At 40.9% G+C, this 23,305-nt stretch overlaps 1 protein-coding gene across 1 annotated transcript in view; it reads right to left on the reverse strand.

Annotated features, from left to right (window-relative positions):
• LOC112562156 (vacuolar protein sorting-associated protein 11 homolog) overlaps positions 1-23,305 on the reverse strand; it is an 84,490-nt gene that overhangs the window by 56,309 nt on the left and 4,876 nt on the right. Inside the window, exons 4-9 of the mRNA XM_025235217.1 lie at positions 20,972-21,022; positions 20,661-20,726; positions 20,066-20,163; positions 17,080-17,221; positions 9,789-9,878; positions 196-332 (exon numbers count right to left, since the gene is read on the reverse strand). Coding sequence (XP_025091002.1) covers positions 196-332; positions 9,789-9,878; positions 17,080-17,221; positions 20,066-20,163; positions 20,661-20,726; positions 20,972-21,022 — 584 coding nt within the window. The remainder of the gene's footprint in view (positions 1-195; positions 333-9,788; positions 9,879-17,079; positions 17,222-20,065; positions 20,164-20,660; positions 20,727-20,971; positions 21,023-23,305) is intronic.

Genomic DNA, 23,305 nt, shown 5'->3' on the forward strand with positions numbered 1-23,305 from the left:
AAGCTAACAACAAATGCTACCATACCAGCCCTTTACATCTGCATTTTTACAAATTTTGCATTTATTATTACCTCCTCAGAAGAACACAAAAAACCCAGTAAATTTAATAACAGTCATTTGTTTTAAGTTTGCAATTAGTGTGGAAACAATGAAGTGGCTTTTGCGAACTGCCAAAAAACAGTAAAGTAAACATACATGGGTGGAGCACGAGGCATTGTCTTGCTTTCTTTGCCAACGATGATGAGGTAGCCACGAAACCAATGCAGCTGTAACTTTTCTCCTTCAAAAGCCAAACAAGGTCCTCGCCCATCTGGCTGGTAAAAGTAAACAGCCTATAAAACAAATAAATGCAATAATTACACTTCTATTGCAGCATCTGCTTCTGAAAAAGGTAACACATAAATAAGATTATGGGTTGTGGGGCTGGTTAATTGAAGCATAACATGCACGTACATTTTTCTTTTTGCTACATTGTGAAACTGACCACAAAATTCAGCTTTCAGATTAACCATGCTGAATGTGTGACTAAACCAATTTTTCAGAGTATGTATATCTATAAAGAATCACATGTGAAGAGTTGAATGGCATAAATTATTTTATTTGGAGATTGACCTGTTGTGCACAATACTCATTAAAAGCTTGGTATTCTGTACAAAAACAGTAGACGAAAACAGAATATTAACAAAATAGCCAGCAGACACGAGTCCTGTGTCAAATACACTTTACTGAACACTCTACCCGTAAGAATCTGCAGTGCTGCCTAGATGGAGCGAAGACAATGTTTCTCAAAAGAATATGCAGAACAGGACAACTGATTACCACAAGTAAATCTTGGATATGTTTTATTGAAGACAAATTACAATTCCAAGATAATCAGTTTACCAGTGTGACAGATACTTTAAATGTTATATTTTAGCATCAGTCTTATAAAAAAAATTGTGGATTACAATTAACCCTTAACAACTACCTGGATGTTTTACCATATTCTAACAAACATATTTGTGAGAAATAGTATATTCTGTGTTCCTAAATGTTCAAATACCTTTCAGCAAGATTGTGGCATTAAATTTCACACTCCAACTCTCAAAAGCAATCTAATGCGTGGTATTTATGCATCCAAGTGGACAGTGTTGTGGCCTTGTCAAAAAATGCTGCTATTGCACAGAATGTGCAAATATCTGGACTAAAGTTCTTGCATACAAGTAACATGTTAACATTGATAACATTAAAACTTGTGTGAAATCAATATTGGACTTATAGCGTATCTGCTGATTTAAACATTACTTTGCTGACATATTATGACTGTCAGCCGTGGAGCACCTGACATGCATGCGGACCACACTTTGAGAACCACTGATATAGAGCATAGAATTATATGGTGTATTGTTGTCTCTCAGGCACCTCTACATGGTTACTTAAATACTATATACTTAAACATCAAATAAAGAGCTAGCAAGGAAGAACAAATTATTGCTTAGGCCATCAACCCATATTACAGTATTTTCACTTGTAATTTTTACAACACATACAAAAAATAGGCGTAGTATATTCATAACCTTCCATACAGTTATAAAGCATTGTTTCAGATTTCTACTGCCTTTAAGATGTAGAGTGCAGTGTTACATATTATTGTCCTACTATTGCTTCTGAGTAGCAACGTTAACTTAACGATAGAAGGATGTCTATAAAATTTCGAAGGTATCCATATTTCTCTCAAAGAACAGTATACCTGGGACATATAAACATGAAATGAAGCTCTTTTTCATCTTTATCTATACAAAGTGGACAGTTGTAATCAGAAGGTAACATATTGCCTATGTGCCTAAGGGTATGGACTTTAATTAAACACACACCTACTCAAAATCTGATTAAAGCACTTCTAAGGTAGGCCTTTCTTAAGTAGTACAGATGATGACTATCAGTAAGAGAATTGAAATGTATAATAGAAATGATATTGTTTATTGGAAGATATAGTAAAATGCCATTCATGATGATTACAGTCTTAGAGTCTTAGATTAATGCTACACCCTCTGCAAAGAGCAAAATGAATACTTCTAGGATATCTGGATTTAACTGAATTCCATGTTCACCTCTGTCAATTGCATCTTTTGCTAACTCATTAATATAGAAGTGAAAACAAAACTGAGCTACAAATTTCTCCCTGTTACATCACCTCCTACTTTTACTCTAACTTCAGTGCTAGAATATATTCCTTTTATAGCATTATAATTCTTACTCTCACCTTATTCTTTTTTAATATTCACCAGAGTTTTTCCCTTATAACTGAGTCGAATGCTTTTTGAAAGTCAATAAATGCCATATACAATTTTTTCTAGCTAACAAGTTGCTTCTGGGCTAACGCAAGTAAAGATGTAGGGCCGAAGTTTCATCCCATGGGCATTTTCCGCGTCGATAAACCTCTAACCTCCTGAGAGCTGACCGGTCAGCTTTTAACATCGCGCTCTTGACGAAAAGCTAAAATACCCTGCATTTTGTGCATATGAAGTATTATGTTCTATCAAAATTTATTTGACATGTTTCCATGACTTTCATGATTTTGGCAAACAGCATTTGAGAAGGCAAGAAAATCATTGTCTTAAATTGACTGAAAAGAACCAAGTGTTTGTGAGAAATGCTCATAAACATAGCGGTACGAGGTCCTTAATCTGGCGATAAAATGACAACATTGGTACTGCTTTTTCTTTGTTTAGAGCTAAGTGTTAACTACTGTCACACCTCAAACACCCATAGTTACACTCACACTTAGTTCCCTCCCCCTTCCCAGCAATGATTATCAGACACACACAAAAGGGTATATTTGTTATTCCTATTCAGGAATTTTCATAAATTCGACCTTGCGTATCATTATTTTTTGGCATTCCCAATGTACAATGAGATATGAGAGTGATGTCCCCTGGCCCAACTGGCTGGAGGGGACAGAGCTCTGATGTATTTTTTGTTTTATCTGACATCCTCCTGGTGTTGGACTTGTGCTTGTGTATGATTTTGATGGGCCTGCCATCGTGTACGTGGAGTATAGTGCCTCTTCGCTTTGGTGACTGCAATTATTTGCAATTCTTTGTCAACCTTCTGACTTGGCGATCGGCGGCACAGTCAGTAAGCTTCATGTCCGTTGGATCGGTGAACTTTTGTGTGTGCTAGGGTCATTCGTCGTTCCGTAGGACTGGTGTCGTCTTTTGGATGTGCTATGTGCAGATATATTTCGTATGAAATGCATTCCGGCTTATATGACATGTCTGATATTAGGCCTGCGGATTGTGCTCATATTGCGTGTAGTCGCTGACCTTTGGCTTGGAGTACCGTCATTTTGTTCTGACGTCACATTATTTTACGTCATTTTATGTCATGTGTTACGTCCCCGGAGGATCATTAGCTTATCGAGGTCGAGGGGCTAATGTGTATCTATGTCCCTGAGAGCTATACCGGACAGGGTCACCCAAGCCGGGCAGGTCAAAGGGTAGATACCAGACGAAATATGATCCCTGGTCCTCCAGGTTGGGGGTTGGGCACAGGGCTAACAACCCTGTCCCGTAAAAAACACTCTTGTTATGGAAACAGTGACGAAGAAAACCAACACCAATGTGTGCGATGGGCTCCCAGAGGTATCGCAAGATCCTTGTATGACTGTCAGTAGCGAAAGCCGAAAGGAAACTACTGGCATGAAGATGGAAGTCTTGAGCGCCAAATGTAAGACCAGAATAGGCTTCTGGAATGTGCGCACCATGTATGAAACAGGCAAGTTAGCACAAGTTACAGCCGAGATGAGGCGTTACAACTTACACATCCTTGGAGTAAGTGAAAGCAGATGGACAGGTTCTGGAAGAGTAAAGACCCAGACCAGAGAGACAGTGCTGTATTCTGGCAGAGAGGACAACTAACACCATGAGGGAGTAGCCATCATCCTGAGGAAAGGAAAGTGCCTAATAGAGTGGAAGCCGATCAACAGCAGACTGATTACAGCCAGAGTGAGAGGGAGGCATGGCAACATGACCTTGATCCAGTGCTCCGCACCAACCAACGATGGCGATGATGAGGCGAAGGACACCTTTTACGATCAATTGCAAGCAGAAGTAAGTGCAGCACCCCATCATGACCTGTTGATTGTGATGGGCGACATGAATGCCAAAGTTGGGAACGACAACACCCATGTAGAGAGAACTATGGGTAGACATGGTTGTGGCTGCATGAACGAGAACGGAGAGAGGCTAGTGGAGCTATGCACTATGTACAACCTGGTGATTGGAGGAACACTATTCCCTCACCGTAACGTCCATAAGCTAACATGGTGCTCACCCAATGGTAGGGACAGTAACCAGATCGACCACCTAATGATCAATGGCTCCTGGAGACGTTCCCTGCTTGACGTCAGGGTGAGAAGAGGAGATGTTGGAAGTGACCATCACCTTGTTGTAGCAAACATAAAAATGAAACTGCAAAGTACAGGACGCAAGTTAGCAGCACACAGACGCTTTGATGTGGAAAGATTGCAGGACCCCAAGCTGAAAAATGCCTTCACTCTTCAAGTGAAAAACAGATTTCAGGCACTTGCAGACATGACAGACATTTGCGAGGCAGACGCAGAAAGCATAAACCAGAGATGGGACCTTGTGAGAACAGTGTACCAGAAAAGCAGCGAGACGAGTCTTGGACTGAGAGGAACTAAGAAGAAGGAATGGATAACACCAGAGACGTGGAAGGCAATAGAGGAAAGAAGAGACCTTAAAAAGAAGGTGGCTAGCACCAGATCTGAAAGACTGCAAGAGACGTTCAAACTACAGTACAGAGAGATGAACCGGAAAGTGAAGCGCTTGGCGAGATCAGATAAGCGTGCCTACTTGAACAATCTAGCAAGTGAGGCAGAAGAAGCAGCAAGAAAAGGAGAACAAGGAAAGCTGTACAAGATCACCAAGACGATTAGCGGCAAATTCCACAGCACCAACAATGCCCCAGTCAAGGACAAGGGAGGGAAGCTGCTAACGACAGAGAGAGAACAAGAAGCACGCTGGGCCGAACACTTCAGAGAGATCCTGAACAGACCACCACCTTCCGAAGAAGCCGACATACAAGAAGCCATTGAGGACCTAGACGTTAACATCGCCCCACCAGAGAAGCAGGAAATCATCACAGCAATTAAGTCCTTGAAGAACAGAAAGGCACCAGGTCAGGACAATCTGAATGCTGAATTATTCAAGGCAGACCCAGAACTGGCAGCCAATATCCTGCAACCCCTATTTACCGCAATATGGGAAGGGAAGCAAGTCCCAGATGACTGGACCAGAGGAGTGATCGTCAAAATCCCAAAGAAAGGATCCCCTAGCGACTGCAACAACTGGCGAGGAATAACTCTCCTGTCCATCCCGAGCAAGATCATGACAAAGATCATCATCCAACGAATCTCAGAGGCAGTGGACACACAACTTAGAGAAGAGCAGGCTGGTTTTCGTAGAAGAAGAGGATGCACCGACCAGATATTCGCACTACGCAACATCATTGAACAGTGCACAGAGTGGCAGAGGCAGCTCTATATTAACTTCGTAGATTTCCAGAAGGCTTTTGACAGCATCCATAGAGAGAGCCTTTGGCGCATCCTGAGAGCATACGGAATACCAATGGAAATTGTACTGCTGATCAAAAGCTTCTATGCGAACTTTTCATGCTGTGTTGGAAACAGTGACATCTACTTTGAGGTCGGGACTGGAGTGAGACAGGGCTGCGTGATGTCTTCCCTGCTCTTTAACCTTGTCATTGACTGGGTAACGCGCCATACAACGGAAGATGAACCAAGGGGCATACGATGGACTCTCTCCACGAACTTAGAAGACCTAGACTTTGCCGACGACCTGGCCCTGCTGTCACACACCCACCGGCACATGCAAGAGAAGACGACTCGCCTGCACACTTTTGCGCAGCAGGTCGGACTGCACATCAGCCGGACAAAGACAGAAGTGATGACCCTGAACACCACCAATCCAACACCGATCAGCATAGAGGGAGAAGACCTGCCGATGGTTGAAAGCTTCACCTACTTGGGCAGCGTGGTCACGCAAGATGGAGGAGCAGGCCGTGACATCCAGAGCAGACTGAGCAAAGGCAGGGGCATCTTTTGTAGCCTGCGCAACATCTGGAAGTCAACACAGTACAGCATCAATACCAAGCTGAGACTTTACCAGAGTCTGGTCATGTCCACTCTACTGTATGGCTCGGAGTGCTGGCGAATGACTGACAGCGACCTCAACAAACTGTCAGTCTTCCACACCAAAAGCCTGCGAAGAATCCTGGGCATCTTCTGGCCAAGGACAATCTCCAACGAAGAACTGCGGGCAGTGCGGGCAGGAGAGTATGGCCACCATCCTGTTGAAGAAGCGATGGCGCTGGATTGGTCACGTCCTCCGAGGCGGGAGCAACTCCATCCTAAAAACTGCCTTACACTGGACGCCAGAAGGAAAACGCAAGCGAGGTCGGCCCAAGATCACCTGGCGCCGAACTGTGGAGGCAGACATGAAGACCCTAAACCTCAGCTGGGGTACTGTGGGGAGTCTAGCCCAGGACAGGCAAAAGTGGAGGACCTTTGTCGCTGCCCTACGTGCCGACCGGCATAACGGGAACTAACTAACTAACCAATGTACAATTGAAATAAAGTAAAACCTTCCTATTAAGACTAGCGAAAATCCACCACAATCTGGTTGTGACCAAAAAGGTCTTGGTAAGGAAATCAACCAGTCTGCTTTTATGCTATGAAACAAGACACATAAACACATAAATTCAAGTTTAATTAAGTTGATAGCATTTTTAAATGTTGAAAATAAAGCTTTTATAGCAATAGGATATTGCATTTGTTTCTTTTGCCTTCGCTTGGTCACCATTGTTGCACTTTATAAGGTAAGAGATAAGAGTAATCAATACATGTGTGCCTTGGTATACAAAGATGTTCTTTTAAAATGCACTGCTTACATTTTTAAATGTTGGGGGGGTTGGGGGTGACACTGTCCCTTTGTAAATGGGATCAAGGACCATGTGTTTTAATTTGGGGAAAGTGAGAGTAAATGAATATATCTGTATGCTGGTACACGGACTTTTTGCCGACGGACGTTTCGCCGACAGACGTTTCGGAGCCAGACGTTTTGCCGACCGGACGTTTTGCCACTGGACGTTTCGGAGTCGGATGTTTTGCCGACCGGCGTTTCGGGGCGGGGCACTTCATTTCGGCATTTCACGCAGGACCTTTAGCCGAAGTCAAGTGTGGGACGCCCCTTAGCTCACACATTTCTCTCGCCATTGTATCAATGTTTTTTCTCAAAGCTGTTGCGCATAATCTGTGACAATCAAAGTGAACTGTCTGCGAAGTCTGTGTGTAAAATTTGTTTGAAATAAAGAATTATTGTGTAATCTAGTAGTTACTTTGATTCTTTGAGAAGTAAGTAAACTCTCTCTCTCTCTCTCTGACAAATGCGGCGAAACGTCCGGCGGCGAAACGCCGGTCGGCAAAACGTCCGCACACGCTGTATGCTACAGAAGTGCATACAAGTGACATAACAGTCATGACCAGAAGCTATCTTGGATTTAATGTACTCAATGCATTTTGACAAACCATGCACTTTTGCAGAAAAGGTTATAATACAGCACAAACTGCTAAAAGTCACAGTGGAGAGGCAGTCCTAACAGAGATGATGTTTATAATAACCAAATATGTACATGAACAATTTTAGGGTTGTACAGTCAAAACATTTTATTAAGACCTTCCCAATTATGACCCCTTCTTAGTTACGACCCAAACATTTTTCAGACATATTTCATTATATAGATGCTATCTCTATGAGTACTTCCCCAACCCAGCTTATTACCAACAGTTTGTGTTTTGTTACGACTTTTGGCAAAATTTGCATGTTGAAAAAAATTAAAAAATTTTACTTAGACTATTTTTGACCAGCCGTTTACCCTATTATGTGATTTTCTGCACACATCATGTAAAATAAGTACATTTTGAAAGAGACTGTGTGTTCTATGGGTCACCTGTCATTTTGACCCAAACCATATCACTCAGTCATAGCTACTATTTCATCCTAACCCAGAAAGTAAAATTCATCCAGACTCACAAGATGAATCAATCTCCAATGACTATTAATAATATTAACTAATAACTATTATCAACAGAGCCATGAGATGTTCTAAGAAGTTCAGCCACCATAGTACTAAACAAAAATGGCTTCTTGGCAATATCAAATCAAATCAAAACAGACTTTATTGTCTGTCGAGGAGACCCAGGACAGAAATTTGTCTTCGCTCACAAGGGCAGGCATACATACTCATACAGACAATTGATACACAGTTAGGAGTAAAAGTAATTAAATATACATTTGGAGAACAAATCAAACAAAAAAGCATATAATGCAATTTTTTTTTAAATCATTGTTTTTATGGGTTTTTTTTTTAAAGCCTTTGTTGTCCTTATTCTTGAGTTTGAAGGTTCATATTAAATGTATCTGCATTATGACTGATTGTACATTATTGCAACTCATTGCAGAAATCACATTCAAAAATACAAATAGTGCACTGAAGAGTGCCGCAGAAAGTGGATTGATTGCTCTTACCCAGAAAGTCAGTTCCCCTATAAATCTTCAGTCCAGTCTAATAATGGCAGAATAAGCATGACCAACTAAAATTGAAAATGACAAAAAAGCATTATGATATTATTTTTGTGGTAGAGGCTGGCTAAGATGCCAGCTGAAGGCCGATTGATCGACAGCGCAGACAGGTAGCGCTGATTGGCGGTTGGTTTGTTTTTGTTTTTTGAACTCAGCTTCTTGGTCCCTCTTTTTAAGTGTGTCTCTTATATTAATCGCGGTCTGGAGCTCTGGGTCAAACCAAGCAGGTTCAATGTTGTGTTTAACACATTTTTTTTTCCAGTTTTTATTTTCTCCACCAATAATGCATCTTATAATATGAAACACAAAACATTACACAAAAGTTGCTTTGTATCAGAAATTCACAGGCAAAAATTGACCTATAAATGTTGTAACACAAAACAAAAACAAAACAAAACAAAAAAAAAAAGGTACTGCAAAAATGTGTTTAGGACTGAACACTGTGCATCTATAGTGTTTAACACATTTGGTCTCTAGCAGTACATGCTTATTGTATATTATTAGAAATAGGTTGTGCCAGTAGGTGATTGCTTCTTCTGGGTATGTAATATCGTATATTTTATTTAGGGGAGAGTTGTATACATCAGCTAGAAATTTAGATTCCACAAAATTTGTAAAAAAGCGGTAGGTAATTGATTTGTGTGGGCTTCCGGGAATTTTGGGTCCATTTTTGCGCCACGTCAGGCATGCAGGGAAGTGATCACTGCAACTTGTCAGGAGTACACAGACTTCGAGTATGTTGTGTTGGTTACTGATGTAGATATGGTCAATCAGTGTTTGTGATGTGCTAGTGATCCTTGTTGGGGTAGTAACTAGTTGGGTAAGGTTTGATTGGCTGATCCTCTCAATCTATTATTTGGTTTCAGGAGGTCAACATTGACGTCCCCTAGCAGCAAGTATTCTTTTGAGTTAAGGAGCACGGCATATATGTGGAGCTGAAGTGGTTCATCCACTCGGCTTGTTCATTAGGGTTTCTATAAATAAATCCTACAAAAAGTGGAGCCATATTTTTTAAGTTTTATTTCTAGCCAGATTGACTCTATGTAATTTTTGAGGTGGTGCAAGCGCTTAGTGTTGAGTGATGTGCTGATAATACAAGGTAATAATCAGTAAGCTAACACTCACATCCTGACGTCCAATAACAAGTTGATAGTCTTGACTGTTATCACTCATGACAACATTTCCACGACTAGCACCAAACTGTTCCAGCTGATTCTGAAAACAATCACAGAAAATTAAGGCACAAAATATTAAAATAAAGTACATATTTTCATACAAATTAGGTGTTCTAACAGATATCAAGTGCACAATTGTGCATTTACGACAGCCTGAGAAATTAGATCTTCCAATAAGTCTGAAAACACATTCATTAAAGTAAGGGTAGTGCCAAAATAATTAAAACTAGGACAACACATGTAAAAATTTAAATATAGCAAAAGTTCTCATTTAGCCACACTAAGCAGCAAAATGACAACAGTTTTATGCATTTAAAACTAGCACAGTGGAGAAGATACCAACCATGAACAGAACCAGTCATTCTATAGTATTATTTCAAACAGGCTGATTTTTATCTAACCTTCTGTCTAACCTCTCAATATTATTACTGTTCAGGTCCATGCTCCAAATTCAAGCCTTGAAGGGGAAGAGGCTGATTAATTTTACAGTTGTCTGAACATTATAGAGACAATACCAAAGGACATATTAGTGATGCTTGCTTCACTATTTTCTGAGAATTTTAGAACTAGTTCATCCATAATAGTTGGCAGATTTTAAGATATCCGGTTGTTATATTGGGTTGTTTGAAATTTTTTTTTCGAGGGGCATTTATTTAAATAAATACAAATAAAAACAAAGATCGATGAATTATATATTTCCTATTTTGTTCGAAAACCTTTTGCCATCTTTTTATAAGCTTCATAATTTCTCATTCATAGAAGGACCTGCCTTTACCTGGGAAAAAATGAACAGTGTTGAATTACAGCTTCATCTGAATTCGATATTATAACATGCAAGGAGTTTTGAGAAGAGCAAAACAAATTAAAGTCTGATGGTGCAAGGTCAAACAAGTATGGTGGGTGTGGCAAAACATTCCATCCAAGCTCTAATAACCTTTTTATGCAACTTTTCACAAGCTTGATGCACATTCTTCCTTTATGGAAGCAAAACTAAAATAAGGCAACAATGCACAGCTTGGTCAACTTGTTTTACTGTACTCTCCAATACTCAACCAAATTGCTAAATTTTTTTTTAAAAGAAGCTAAAACTGATGAATTCACTTTTTCTGAATTGTGGACCTTAGTTTTTATTGTTGATATTGCTGCAACCTAGATGTTGGATCTATACGTTTCACTTATGTTGGTTATGATTATTGACTGTTGTCATCGATACGTGGTTTATGTCGTCCTGCTCTTGTTTTGATGCTGCTGTCACGTTTTCGCTTCTCGTGGTGCCGCTTTAGTTCTGGGGTTTGTGATTAACAGGATTGCCGCATGTTTGTGTGCTCACATTGAGTACCAAACTGTTTGTTATGTTTGAAACATCGTCAGTTAGTGGTGGGTCAGTGGTGTTCAATGCGCTTAGTAGCAGCAGTTTTTGTGTCTCACACTTGTGTTCCTTTTTAGCCACCTTTCATGAGTCAATTACACTACTCTGCTTCTGTCTTAAAAGTCCTTGCCAAAAATGTGTCTGGTGTATTGGATATTAACTTGCTGTCGTATTGCAGAAAACTTGGTCTAATTAATAAGAAAACTGTGCGTGGAGTACGTGGTGGGAGGAAATGTGCGTGCATGTAGACTTGCTCATTCCCGTTCAGACTTAGTGCAAGTGTTAGCACCAAGCTCTGGCACCAGTGAGCCTCCAGGACTTGCTGCCTCTGTGGAAAGTTTGTCTTTGGGACTACGGCTCTGTCCCTGTAATTCTTCATGCTCCAGTGCATCTGTCCTTGATGGCCCCTTCACCACTGTGTTGGTGAATGATGACAACCCTGTGCCTATTGACATCTCATTAATTTCTTGTGACACCAGTGTTCCTGCTGTTCCTCGGCCCTCCTCCCCTACTCCGGCATTCCCTTTCCAGTTTACAGACCTGTCCCCTCACTGTACGTCTATTGTGAATGAAGATGGGTCTAGTGTTGACCCCCTTACATCAGAAACGCTAGATATTACAAGTTCGTCTGAGAGTCAGATAGTTCAGACTCAACTGTTATGTGGCCTTCTCAACGCCCAGTCGGTCGTCAGGAAGGCTGTGGACATTCACGATATGATTATTGACAAGTCACTGGATTTGCTGTTGCTCACTGAGACGTGGCTTAGGGAGGCTGGAGATGAATTTGTTATTAGGCAAATCACTCCCGTGGGATATTCGTTCATTCACAATCCCAGGTCTGGAGATAGATGTGGTGGTGGGATTGCTGCTGTATACAAGAAATCCGTGCTTCTGAGGCCTTTGGTGTCAGAAACGTTCAAGACTTTTGAGTCACTCGGCTTTGCCCTCACTCATGGTTCACTGACATTTCATGTCTTGCTTCTATATCGCCCTCCTTACTCTAGAAACAACAAAGTGACTAATTCAGCGTTCTGTGAAGAGTTTATTCCCCTGGTCTCCAACCTAGCTGCTGCCAACAAATACTTGTTAATTCTTGGAGATGTGAATCTTCATTTTGATGTGCCATCTGACCCTGATACAAAGAGACTTTGTCAGCTGTTGGATTCCCTTGATCTTGTTCAACATGTCAACTCCCCTACCCACTGTAAGGGTCACACCTTGGACTGGTTATTGCGAGACCCGGCCATCACACTGTTAGGTCTATTGTTGTGGAAGACTTGCAACTTTCGGATCATTTTCTTGTGTTGTTTACTACCAGCATGTCAAGGCCTGGCTTACCGAGAAAGACTGTGTACACTAGAAATGTGCGGGGCATGGACTCTGATTCTTTTCGTACTGCACTTCAGCGTTCTGCTCTCCTGGTCTCCCCTCCTGACAATGTGGATGAGCTTGTGGCTCTGTACAACAGCACCCTGACTGCTCTTCTTGACAAGTTTGCGCCTGTGAAAAAGAGGTGCATTACTGAGCGTCCTGATACCGTGTGGTTTACTCCAGAGGTACGCCGAGCCAAGAAGGTCAGGCGTCAGGCGGAGCGCAAATGGCGCAAGAGTAGACTGGAGGTGGATCGTCAGATTTTTGCCATACAAGGAGCCAGTGTTCAGCCATCATTGTCAAAGCTAGGTCGCGGTATGTTATGAATATTCTAAGCTCTGCAGTTTCTGATTCTCGCAAGATGTTCGCAGTTGTGAATGGTCTCCTGGGTAAAGATGTGACTCAGCCTGTTCTTCCAGAGATGGATGACCAGACCGCTGCCAGTACATTAAGTGCTTACTTTGAAGACAAGATAAAGACCATCATTGACAGCTTCAGTGACTCGGTTGATACTGTGGAGCAAACCAGTGACTTGTTTTGTGGCACGCCCCTCTCTAACTTTCAACCAGTGACAGAAGATGAACTATTGAAATTAGTTCGGCGTTGTCGCCCAACCACGTCTGTGGATGATCCTATCCCCACTAGTGTTCTTCTCCAGCACCTTGACATTCTACTTCCTGTAATAGTTCGCATAGTCAATGCTAGCCTTTTCTCTGCCTCTGTACCCAGACAATTTAAAACTGCTGTGATCAAGCCTATCTTAAAGAAGCACAACTTGGACCCTAGCTTGTGTAAAAACTATAGACCTGTGTCGAATTTGCCTTTTGTTTCGAAACTTGTGGAGCGTGTCGTTGCTCAGCAGTTGACATTCCACCTGGACCGCTACAGCTTATTGGATAAATTCCAGTCGGTGTACAGACCCAAGCACAGCTGTGAGACAGCCCTTCTGCGTCTTATGAACGATCTTCTGTACAGTGCGGATGCAGGGAAAGTGACTCTTGTGGTCCTCCTTGATCTGAGTGCGGCCTTCGATGTCATTGATCACACCACTCTTCTGACTCGTCTCCAGATGGAGGTGGGCATTGGTGGTTCCGCCTTGCAGTGGTTCCATTCCTACCTCAGTGATCGCACACAAAGGGTGATGGTCAATCAAGCTTCTTCAGTGACAGTTCCATTGCTGTGCGGTGTCCCGCAGGGCTCTGTTTTGGGCCCGGTTCTATTTTCTATTTACACATCTCAGCTTGGTCCTCTCATTGAGAAGCATAATGTGAACCGTAAGATGTTTGCAGATGACACTGAACTCTATTTTTCATTTAGTACTGACAGTGAGTCGGTGCGTGAGGCAGTTTGTGCTGTAGAAGATTGTTGCTTAGAGGTCAAGTCATGGATGCTGAGGAATAAACTCAAGCTTAATGATGAGAAGACAGAGGCGATGCTATGTGGTTCCAAGCTTAGCCTTAGTAAAGTCTCTCTAGACTCCATCCAAGTGGGTCAAGCTAGAATCCCCCTCTCCAGCTCCGTACGGAACCTTGGACTCTATGTTGACAATCTTCTATGTCTGATCATGTCAGTTCTGTAGTCAAGGCATGTTATTTCCATATCCGCACTCTTGGACGACTCCGACCCAGTCTTAATAAGAAGACTGCAAATGCAGTTGCTGTGTCCCTCATCGGTTCTACATTAGACTATGCCAACAGCTGCCTCTGGGGGATTTCAAAGAGCGAGTTGTCGAGGCTACAGCGAGTGCAGAATACGGCTGCGAGGATAGTTGCAGGAAAGAAAACAACTGACCATATTACTCCTGTACTTCGTGACCTACATTGGCTTCCTGTGGAGAAGCGAATTGAGCATAAATTGTTAACTTTGACATATGGCTGTCTTCACGACCTTGCGCCTGTCTATCTGCAAGAACTCATTCGCTGTTACCAACCCCAGCGGAACCTTCGTTCAGCAGCACACTTCAGACTTGAACGACCGAGTGTTCAGTCAGGGAATGCTAATAAGAAGACTGCGGGTTTCAGATCCTTCTCCAATGTAGCCCCGCTTTTGTGGAACTCGCTTCCCCTCTCGACCAAGGAGTTTGATAGTATTGGATCTTTCAAGAAAAATCTTAAGACTCACTTGTTTAAACTTTTTTGAAGTTTTCATTTGACCTGCAGTTTGGTGGCTGCTGGGATCACTGCGCATTGAGTGCATCTTTGTGATGCGGACTAGCGCGCTACAAAACTACATCATCATCATCATCATCATCAACTGTCAGTTGTCAAACGGCAATAACATTGATAACAATAATAACACTGGTGAACAAATTTTTACAAAAGCATGATAATACAGTAATTGACCTATGGTTAATACCGTAACAAAAAAATCAAGTCATAGACTACGTCTTAGATTTCTTTGCCTGTCACTTGTATTATTCAAGAGCACATCTGGGGAGTGTCCGGCAGTAGTCAGCCAGCATGGCAGTAGACAATTTTCCCTGGTATCTTTTTTTCCATTGTTGTGATATCTTGATGAAAACATTCACCATGTTCATCATTAACCATACCACAATTGTCAGGAAAGAAATCCAGATGGGAATAATATGAATCTTTAGAGACATATTGCAGCCAAGTCTAGCATGTCTTCTACTAGTTCCTTGTAGCTTTCTGCCTTAACATTCCTAAGAAAGTTTGTAGATACTAGGCGAAAAGCAACTCCGCCTGGAAACCACTCAGGTAACCTGCCAGTTCCAAGCCCGGATGAAGGAGGAGGGTTGGGCGTGGGGCTAGCAACCCCACTTTGTAAAAAAATAAAACGCTACAGAAACCGCAAGCATATAACCGTACAACGAATGCCTGGACACAAAGATCCCTCTTCAGAAAGGGCTTATGACGTATGCTGGTGAAAGCCCTCGGAAAACCAGTTCGCTGACCCATCTTCTCACGGCCAAGGCAAAAACCAGGATAGGGACCTGGAACAACAGAACCCTATATGAGAGAGGACCAACCAAAAGCCTGCCAGCCAAGACATCAGGAAGCGGAAATGGGGCTGAATTGATCACACCTTATGAAAGTCAGCCGACAATTTAACAAGACAAGCTCCGAGCTGGAACCCACAGGGGAGGCGCAGGGTTGGGGGACACAGACAGACGTGGAGATCGGCCCACAGCGAGGCGGAGACAGCTGGCAATGCATGGTCTCAACTGGAAAGGGATGCCCAGAACCGGGTCCGATGGCGGCCCCACTGGGGGCAAATAGGAACAAGAAAAAGGCGAAAAGCATTCCATGCTTGTTTCACATCACCTTGCAGCAACTTGTTGAACTGATCATCTTTGAAGAGCTCTCAAATCTGAGGACCCACAGAAACTCCCTCTTTAATCTTTGCCTCACTGTTGAGGAAATTTTTCATGCAGGTATCGGAAAGCTGGTGAAGTCTGGTCCATGGCTTTCACGAAGTTTTTCATCAAACCTAGTTTGATGTGAAGGGATGGTAGCAGGATTTTGTGAGCCTTGACCAGAGCTGGGTGCTGGGTATTCTTCTCTCCAACTACTACATTTTGTCTCCGAGTCCATTCCTTTTGCAAGTAGTGCAATTCCCTTGCTCTGCTGTCCCACTCACATAAGAAACACATGTATTTTGTAAAACTCTGCTGCAGGCCCGTTAAAAGGGCAAGTATCTTCAAATCCCCACAGAAGTGCCAACTGTACTTGTTATACTTAATGGAATTCAGTAGCTGCTTTAAGTTATTGTATATCTCTTTCATGTGGACAGCATGAACTACTGGAATAGATGGAAGACAGAATGGGAATGGCAGCTCATTATTCAGCCAGAGGGCATTCATAGACCAAAACCTCTGTGAGACAGATCTACAGATCCAAAAGTCATTGGACTAGAGCAGAACAGATCATTAATCAGAAACAGATCAAATTGTCAGGAGAATTTCCAAATGATCACAAAGCAGAAATTGCAGTAAAATGTTAAAGCACATGACTATTTGGCACTGATGGAAACTCTTTCGCAGGGACCACTTGTAAAAATGAAGAAATTGTGATGGCATTAGCCAGAGAAGACTAACAGCAATGAGAGTTGATATCAGAAGAGGGAAAACAAAAAGCCAAAGGCAAATAAACTCTCCAGCACAAGGCCAATGATGTCATAAAAGTACAGGTCGGTACAATAAGACTAAAAACACCACAAATCTAATAAGAAAACAAAAATATGGAGAGCAGGACCTCTCAAGCCTGTTAGGCAAAGGGACATCCCTAATAGATGCGAATGACTCTACCAAATTCCAAAAATGAACTAGCACTACCTTTTGCAAAAATGTATCATAACTTTTCCAACAACCCAATATATTCCTTTTCTATATCAACTGTATTTCATATGAAAAGCCTGGTGATGTGAAGCATGGAGCCTAGCCACTATCATGGTATCAATTAGTACTTAAGAAAGTCTTTCAAATGCTGTTTACTCCTAAATAAAGTATTTAAAGCATAAACAGATAATCGACAAGACTTACCCTGGTGTCTTTATTTGTAACATTGATGGACACAACAGCAGTCTCTGTCACAACGAAAAGAAAGACCTCTTTTGTTCCACTCTTAAAGGAAAGCCCTGTGATAGGCCTGGCATTTTCAAACACTACCCTCTGTTTGCTGTGCCTTTAGACAAAAAAATTGACAAGAAAAATTCACATATTATCACATTTTTTTTTGAAAATAGAAACATAATGTTGCAAAGCTTGACAGGCAAACTTAAAATGATAAACATTAGCAAGAAATATCATCATCATAATCATCATCAATTCTATTTGTATTGCACCTACATAAAAAAAACCTGAAGTAAAAAGATGACATAGCAAAATAAGAACGTGTAATGATGCTGAAAACATAAAAGTGCAGAAAGGACTACTTAAAAAAGAAAAAAAGACCATTGTTTACTAAAAATTACTGTAAAATTCCTTTCTTTTAAGTACCTAGAAGATGACATGACTCTGACTTTAGGATAGGGGTAGGCAAAGTACAGCCCGGGCCAGATGCGACCCACGGACATCTCTGGACCAGCCCGTCTGCCAAATTGTGAAATGCACTAGTTTTCTTTTTGAAACCTAGGTTCAATTTATTGAATACTTGTCATTATAAATTAGCAACATGTAACAGTCAAACACAGACAAAGTACACAAATAACAGCGAATCTGACATTGTGCCTTTTAAAGAAAAGGCTGGCGGTCAACATGTCACGCACCATGACTATTTTTTTTTCTTTGTTTGTTTCAACATAGTCCGACCACTGTTTACCGATGTTTCGACATGAATGTGTCATTGTTAAAGATCAGACACGCTGCTGGCTTAGCTTGTTTGGGTTCCTCCCCACCATCCCCGCAAACAGCCCAATCCTAATCATAAGTTCAGCCATTCAGTGTCTGCTTAGCGCAAAAGTTGCACTTTTCGTGCAGTTAAGTTAGTACCATAGCAGTTCAACACAATGGGTGACAGGAATAAGAGAAAGGTGGATAATGAGCATCAAAAATTTGAGTGGACAACACAATTTTTCACAGATGTTGGAGATAAAACTGTGTGCTTAATTTGCTGAGAAGGCATTGCAGTTTTCAAAGAGCACAGTTTGAAACACCATTTTAGCACAAAAAATCCAGAATATTGCAGTGAAATTTCCAAATAAGCAAGGGCAGAAAAGTCACATCAATTGGTTGAACAGTTAAAAAAGCAACAAAATAGTTTTACAAAACAGAGTGAAACCCAGCAGGTAAAAACAAAAGCGAATTTTATTGTGGCATATAATATTGAAAAAGAGAGCACGGGATTCATGGACAGTGAGCTCTTCAAGAAGTGATCGAAATTGTGTGTCCAGAGAACAAGGAAGACTTTGAGAATATTAGCCTTATCCAGGAAAACAACAGCGCATTGCATAGAGCACATGGAACACGATTTGCTGGAACAGCTGATAGATAAGTGCAAGCAGTTTGACTAGTATTCACTTGCATTAGATGTTAGTGAAGATGTAACTGATACTGCACAGCTGCTTATTTTTATCTGTGGCGTTAATGATGACTTTGATATAACCCAGGAACTGCTTTGATGTAGTCAACGAAAGACACTACAACAGGTGACGATTTGCTCATTTTTTAGTTTGGAGGTTCTTATTAAATGACGTTTATTAAATGTATATGTAGATGTTCAGTTACTATGAAACGTGTGCTATCTACCCACTATCAAATACTACATTGAAAACACACCTCTTCCGTAAACATTACTCCCAACACCCTTTCCTACCATGCTAGTCCTTTTACACACCCTTCCTTGCTCATCTTCTTTTGCAATATCATGATACTCTCAGTTATTTGGTTCTTCTTTGCGTTTTCTGCATTTTTTTTTAATTCATCATTAGAACTGTTGTTTAATCTTTCATAGTTCATGTTATTTGTTTGTTTTCCTGTCCCTCATATACTGTTCAAGTCTTTTTTTGTTCTTAGGCTCTAACAGCATGTTCCTTAGGTGTGAGTATGAACTTTACAAATTTTGCATTTATTATTATTATTACTCTTCAAGCATTCATTTAGCCTGGGCCTTGTCAATTCAACGTTCCACTGTGGGAGGACGATGTGGTCTTACATAGGACAATATGGTTTTTGGTTGAAATGACTGTACACACCCCAGTCCCTACCCAATCACTGTTTTCTCTTAGCTGATGTGAACTGCAGACAGTGCTTTATTAGCAAACAGAGATTAATCTTTTACAGAAGTCACGTCTCAAAAATAAAATGTGACTGTGTTTTACATTGATTTTTCTTTCGCTGCAGAAATCAGAGTTCAAAAATATAAATAAAACATTTTACGAGAGCATCTTTGCATCTGCCAAGGTACATATGTATCAATCACAGTTGCTCTTACCTGAAGAGTTAGTTTCCCTATAAATCTTCAGTACAGCCTAACAATGGCAGAGTAAGCATGACCAAGTGAAAGCCAGAAAAGACTAAAAAAATACTATAAAATTGATTTCTAAGAGAATTATTTCAATATTTAAATATATGACCTTGACTTTATAAGTGTTTGAGGTTATGGTTCATAGAGCGAAAGAAGACTAGCTGATCTTCCTACCATGACCCCTCTAAGTTACTACCTGATTTTGGTGGATTTTAGAGACTTTTTATAGGGAGGTTTTACTATCATGAAAAATTTTTTCTTGATCTCTTTCCAAAATCCAGATAAGACATGCAATATTGAAATACTAGCATCTCATAAATAGAACATAGTTTTTAGTGCAGATTTAGTGCAGATAGTTTACCTCAGAGCACTGCAGTAAGGTGATTTCATGTTTGATGCTACTCAACTATCTATTGCTATATGCAACATGTTCTAAAACACTTGAAAAATACGGTTTCAAGGGTCTGAAAGATACTGAGTGCACATATGACAGATATGTATTTTATAGCTATAGTTAAAGAGGATCAAAATGCATTAAAAAAATTCATAAAATATGATATTCACCTGTCTCGAGTTACATCACCTTTGTAGAGGATAACAGTACCATTTTCAAACCCCACTGCCATGAAGTTAAAATTCTCATGAACAGTGAAACATGTAACCTGTTCAAAAAAGAACAAAAAAGTAAGCAGCCATGTTTTCAGGTTCCTGCAAGATTGAATTAAAATTTCTCACAGCTGTTTCCATCAGTGTCCAAAGAAAGTGGACTGCATTTGAGATATTACAATATTTTTCTTATAGTTATTTATATAAGGTACATTATTTTCATATATATATATGTGTGTATTGAAGTACATTTCAGCTGATGAACATATTTGCCAATACATTATTTTACCATAGTAATCTTAATTGAAATTACTTCATTTGTTCATTGTACAACTTAATTTATCTCAACCTTCCTCTTATCTGGATTTGAATATTATCACAACAGAAATCAGGTGTTAAATTGTATTACATTATTAAATGAGAAAAAAATGTTATCCTTCTTATATTCTATAAGGTTAGAATCCACATTTCAACATTTCAAAATGATACCAGAAAACCCTATTTGACACACAACATTTCTGATACCACCATTGTCTGGAAAAAGACAACTCACTGGTGTTGGCTTGTTGCTTGGGATGGCTCTTGTCAGCCTGGTGCACACTGGAATGCCCTTATCTATCTGTTCAAGAGACATACGTAGCTACTTTTAAGTCAGTGTGCCTTGAGTTGCTGGGAATAAAATATTACTAAGACCTAAAATATGGTCCTCATTTCAAAAAATTACCTTTTCTAGAGTAACAATTGTCTTTCTTCAAAATGCATAATTATTAATTTAAAAGCAAGCATTTGCAACACAATGCATGATAACAAACCATGAACACAAGACTATATATTTAGTGTAATGTACTTTTAAAAGAAGGTTACCTTGTCCAAATTCCAAACTTTAATTAAAGGATTCACACCTTGCTCATCCTCCTGCAAAACAAAATAAGCATTTTAAAAAAATCTTTAAATTATATGTGTAAAAAATATACACACAGATCAGACCCATTTACCCATTTGGGTAACTAAAGGGAAAAAACCTGTAATTACTTTTATTACTGCTTTTGTTTTATTTCTATAACAATCCAGAGATTATTGAAGAATTTTAAAATTGGAGCACAAAGGTGTTCATTCAGAGTAAATAAGAAGGCCCATCAAAAACATATCTCCCATTTCACTGTTCTCTATATTTATGTATATACATTTCTTTTTTTGTATTTACAACAGAACAAGATGCTAAATTAACTCATTCTAAAGTCGTCACAGATATATGGCATAACTTCAGTGCCTAAACAGCAGCTCCTTCCCAGCAACTGAGCAACTTCACATCAACACCAGCCCTACCACTAAGACAGAAATCATCAAAGATGTCAAAAGCATGAAAAGTGGCAAAGCAGCAGGCCCGAGTGGCATACCCCCAGAAGCATTAAAGGCAGACCCAGAAACAACAACACAAATTTTTATAGCAAATCCTACACAAGTTCTGGAAACAAGAGCTAGTACCAATAGACTAGAAACTAGGCCACTTGGTCAAGTGACCAAAGAAAGGAGACCTCTCCCAGTGCAACAACTGGCAGGGGATCATGTCCATCACCAGCAAGATCCTGACAAGGGTAATACCAGAGAGATTGAAGGCACTAGACAAGAGAATGAGACCAGAACAAGCAAAGTTTCGCCAGGACAGGTCATGCACTGACCACATTGCCACCCACCATATCATCCATTGGGCAGTCTATTGAGTGACAATCCCCCTCTATATAACTTTTGTGGAATTTGAGAAGACCTTTGACAGTGCCAACTGGGATGTCATCTGGAGGCTAATGATCCCCTATGGCATTCCACTTAAGCTCATAAATATTATCCAGGGGCTGTACGAAGACTCGCCCTGCCAAGTTATCTACAATGGCAAACTCACAAAACCTTTTGTAATGAAGACTGGCGTAAGACAGGGTTGCATATGATCACCAACAATCTTCCTGATGATCATAGACTGGATTATGTGCAAGATAACCCAAGATAACAACACTGGTATCCAATGGACCTTCACCAAACAGCTAGAGGACCTGAGTTTTGCAGATGACATTAGTCTCCTATCTCATCGGCAGCAGCATGCACAAACCAAACTGAGGAAGCTAACTGAGGAAATAGAGAAGACCAGCTTAAAAGTCAACAGAAAGGAGACTGAAGTGATGAGAATCAACAACAAGAAGGAACTCCTAATCCAACTTCTAGGAGAGAACATTCTGGAAACAGACTGCTTCACATATCTGGGGAGCACTGTCAACAAGAACGGTGGAGTGGACGATGACATCAAAAGCTGCATCAACAAAGCCAGGCATGCTTTTAACAACATATGGCCCATCTGGAACTCCCAAGCATTATCTTTCAGCAGTAAGATCCCATCTTCAACACCAATGTGAAAGCTGTCCTACTGTATGGTTCTAAAACCTGGGGAGTGACAAACACCATCAACAACAAGCTCCAGACCTCTATCAACCGATGCCTACGCCATGCCATATTCTGGGAATAAGATGGCCTGAAAAGATCTCCAAAAGCAAACTGTGGAAAAGAACCGCACAGAATGCCACTAGCTAGCCAAGATATCAAAAACCGCAAATCGGGCTGGATAAGACACATCCTGCGCAAACCAGCTGACATCATTGCCATGCAGGCATTTGACTAGAACCCTCAGGGGAAGAGGAGAGTTGGCAGACCAAAGCAGACTTGGAAAAGAGAGGCAAAGGACGTCAGAACCACATGGGCCCAACTGAGGGGGGCTGCCCAAAACTGGGTCCGCTGGCAAAGTGTTGTTGTGGCCCTATGTTCCTGGAGTAACAAGAAATAGACAATACAAAAACAGACTTTTAACGGTGCTGTAACCAATCCAGTATGTTATTTGGGTTTGCTGTATACCCCAACAAAGCAAGAAGAGTTCAACTGCGAAGTTAAAAAAAAAAGATTTGCGGCACTGGAGGGACTCCTGGAAGAAACAGTGGCCAACCACTGAACAGGATTACAGGAGGGGTGGACACGCATTCTGGGGTAAAAAGGAAAACAGCACAAGGAATGGATGACTTTAGGGGCCTGGCGAAAGATAGAGGAAAGGAAAGAGCTGAAGCAGAAGATCAACCAAGACCAGCAGAAAAAAAAAGAGCTCAGAGCAAAGTACTGGGGGATAAATCGAAAAGTGAAGAAGAGTGCACGAGATGACAAGAG

This window comes from Pomacea canaliculata, linkage group LG4 (genome assembly GCF_003073045.1).
Source record: "Pomacea canaliculata isolate SZHN2017 linkage group LG4, ASM307304v1, whole genome shotgun sequence".
NCBI classification, from domain to species: Eukaryota; Metazoa; Mollusca; class Gastropoda; order Architaenioglossa; family Ampullariidae; genus Pomacea; species Pomacea canaliculata.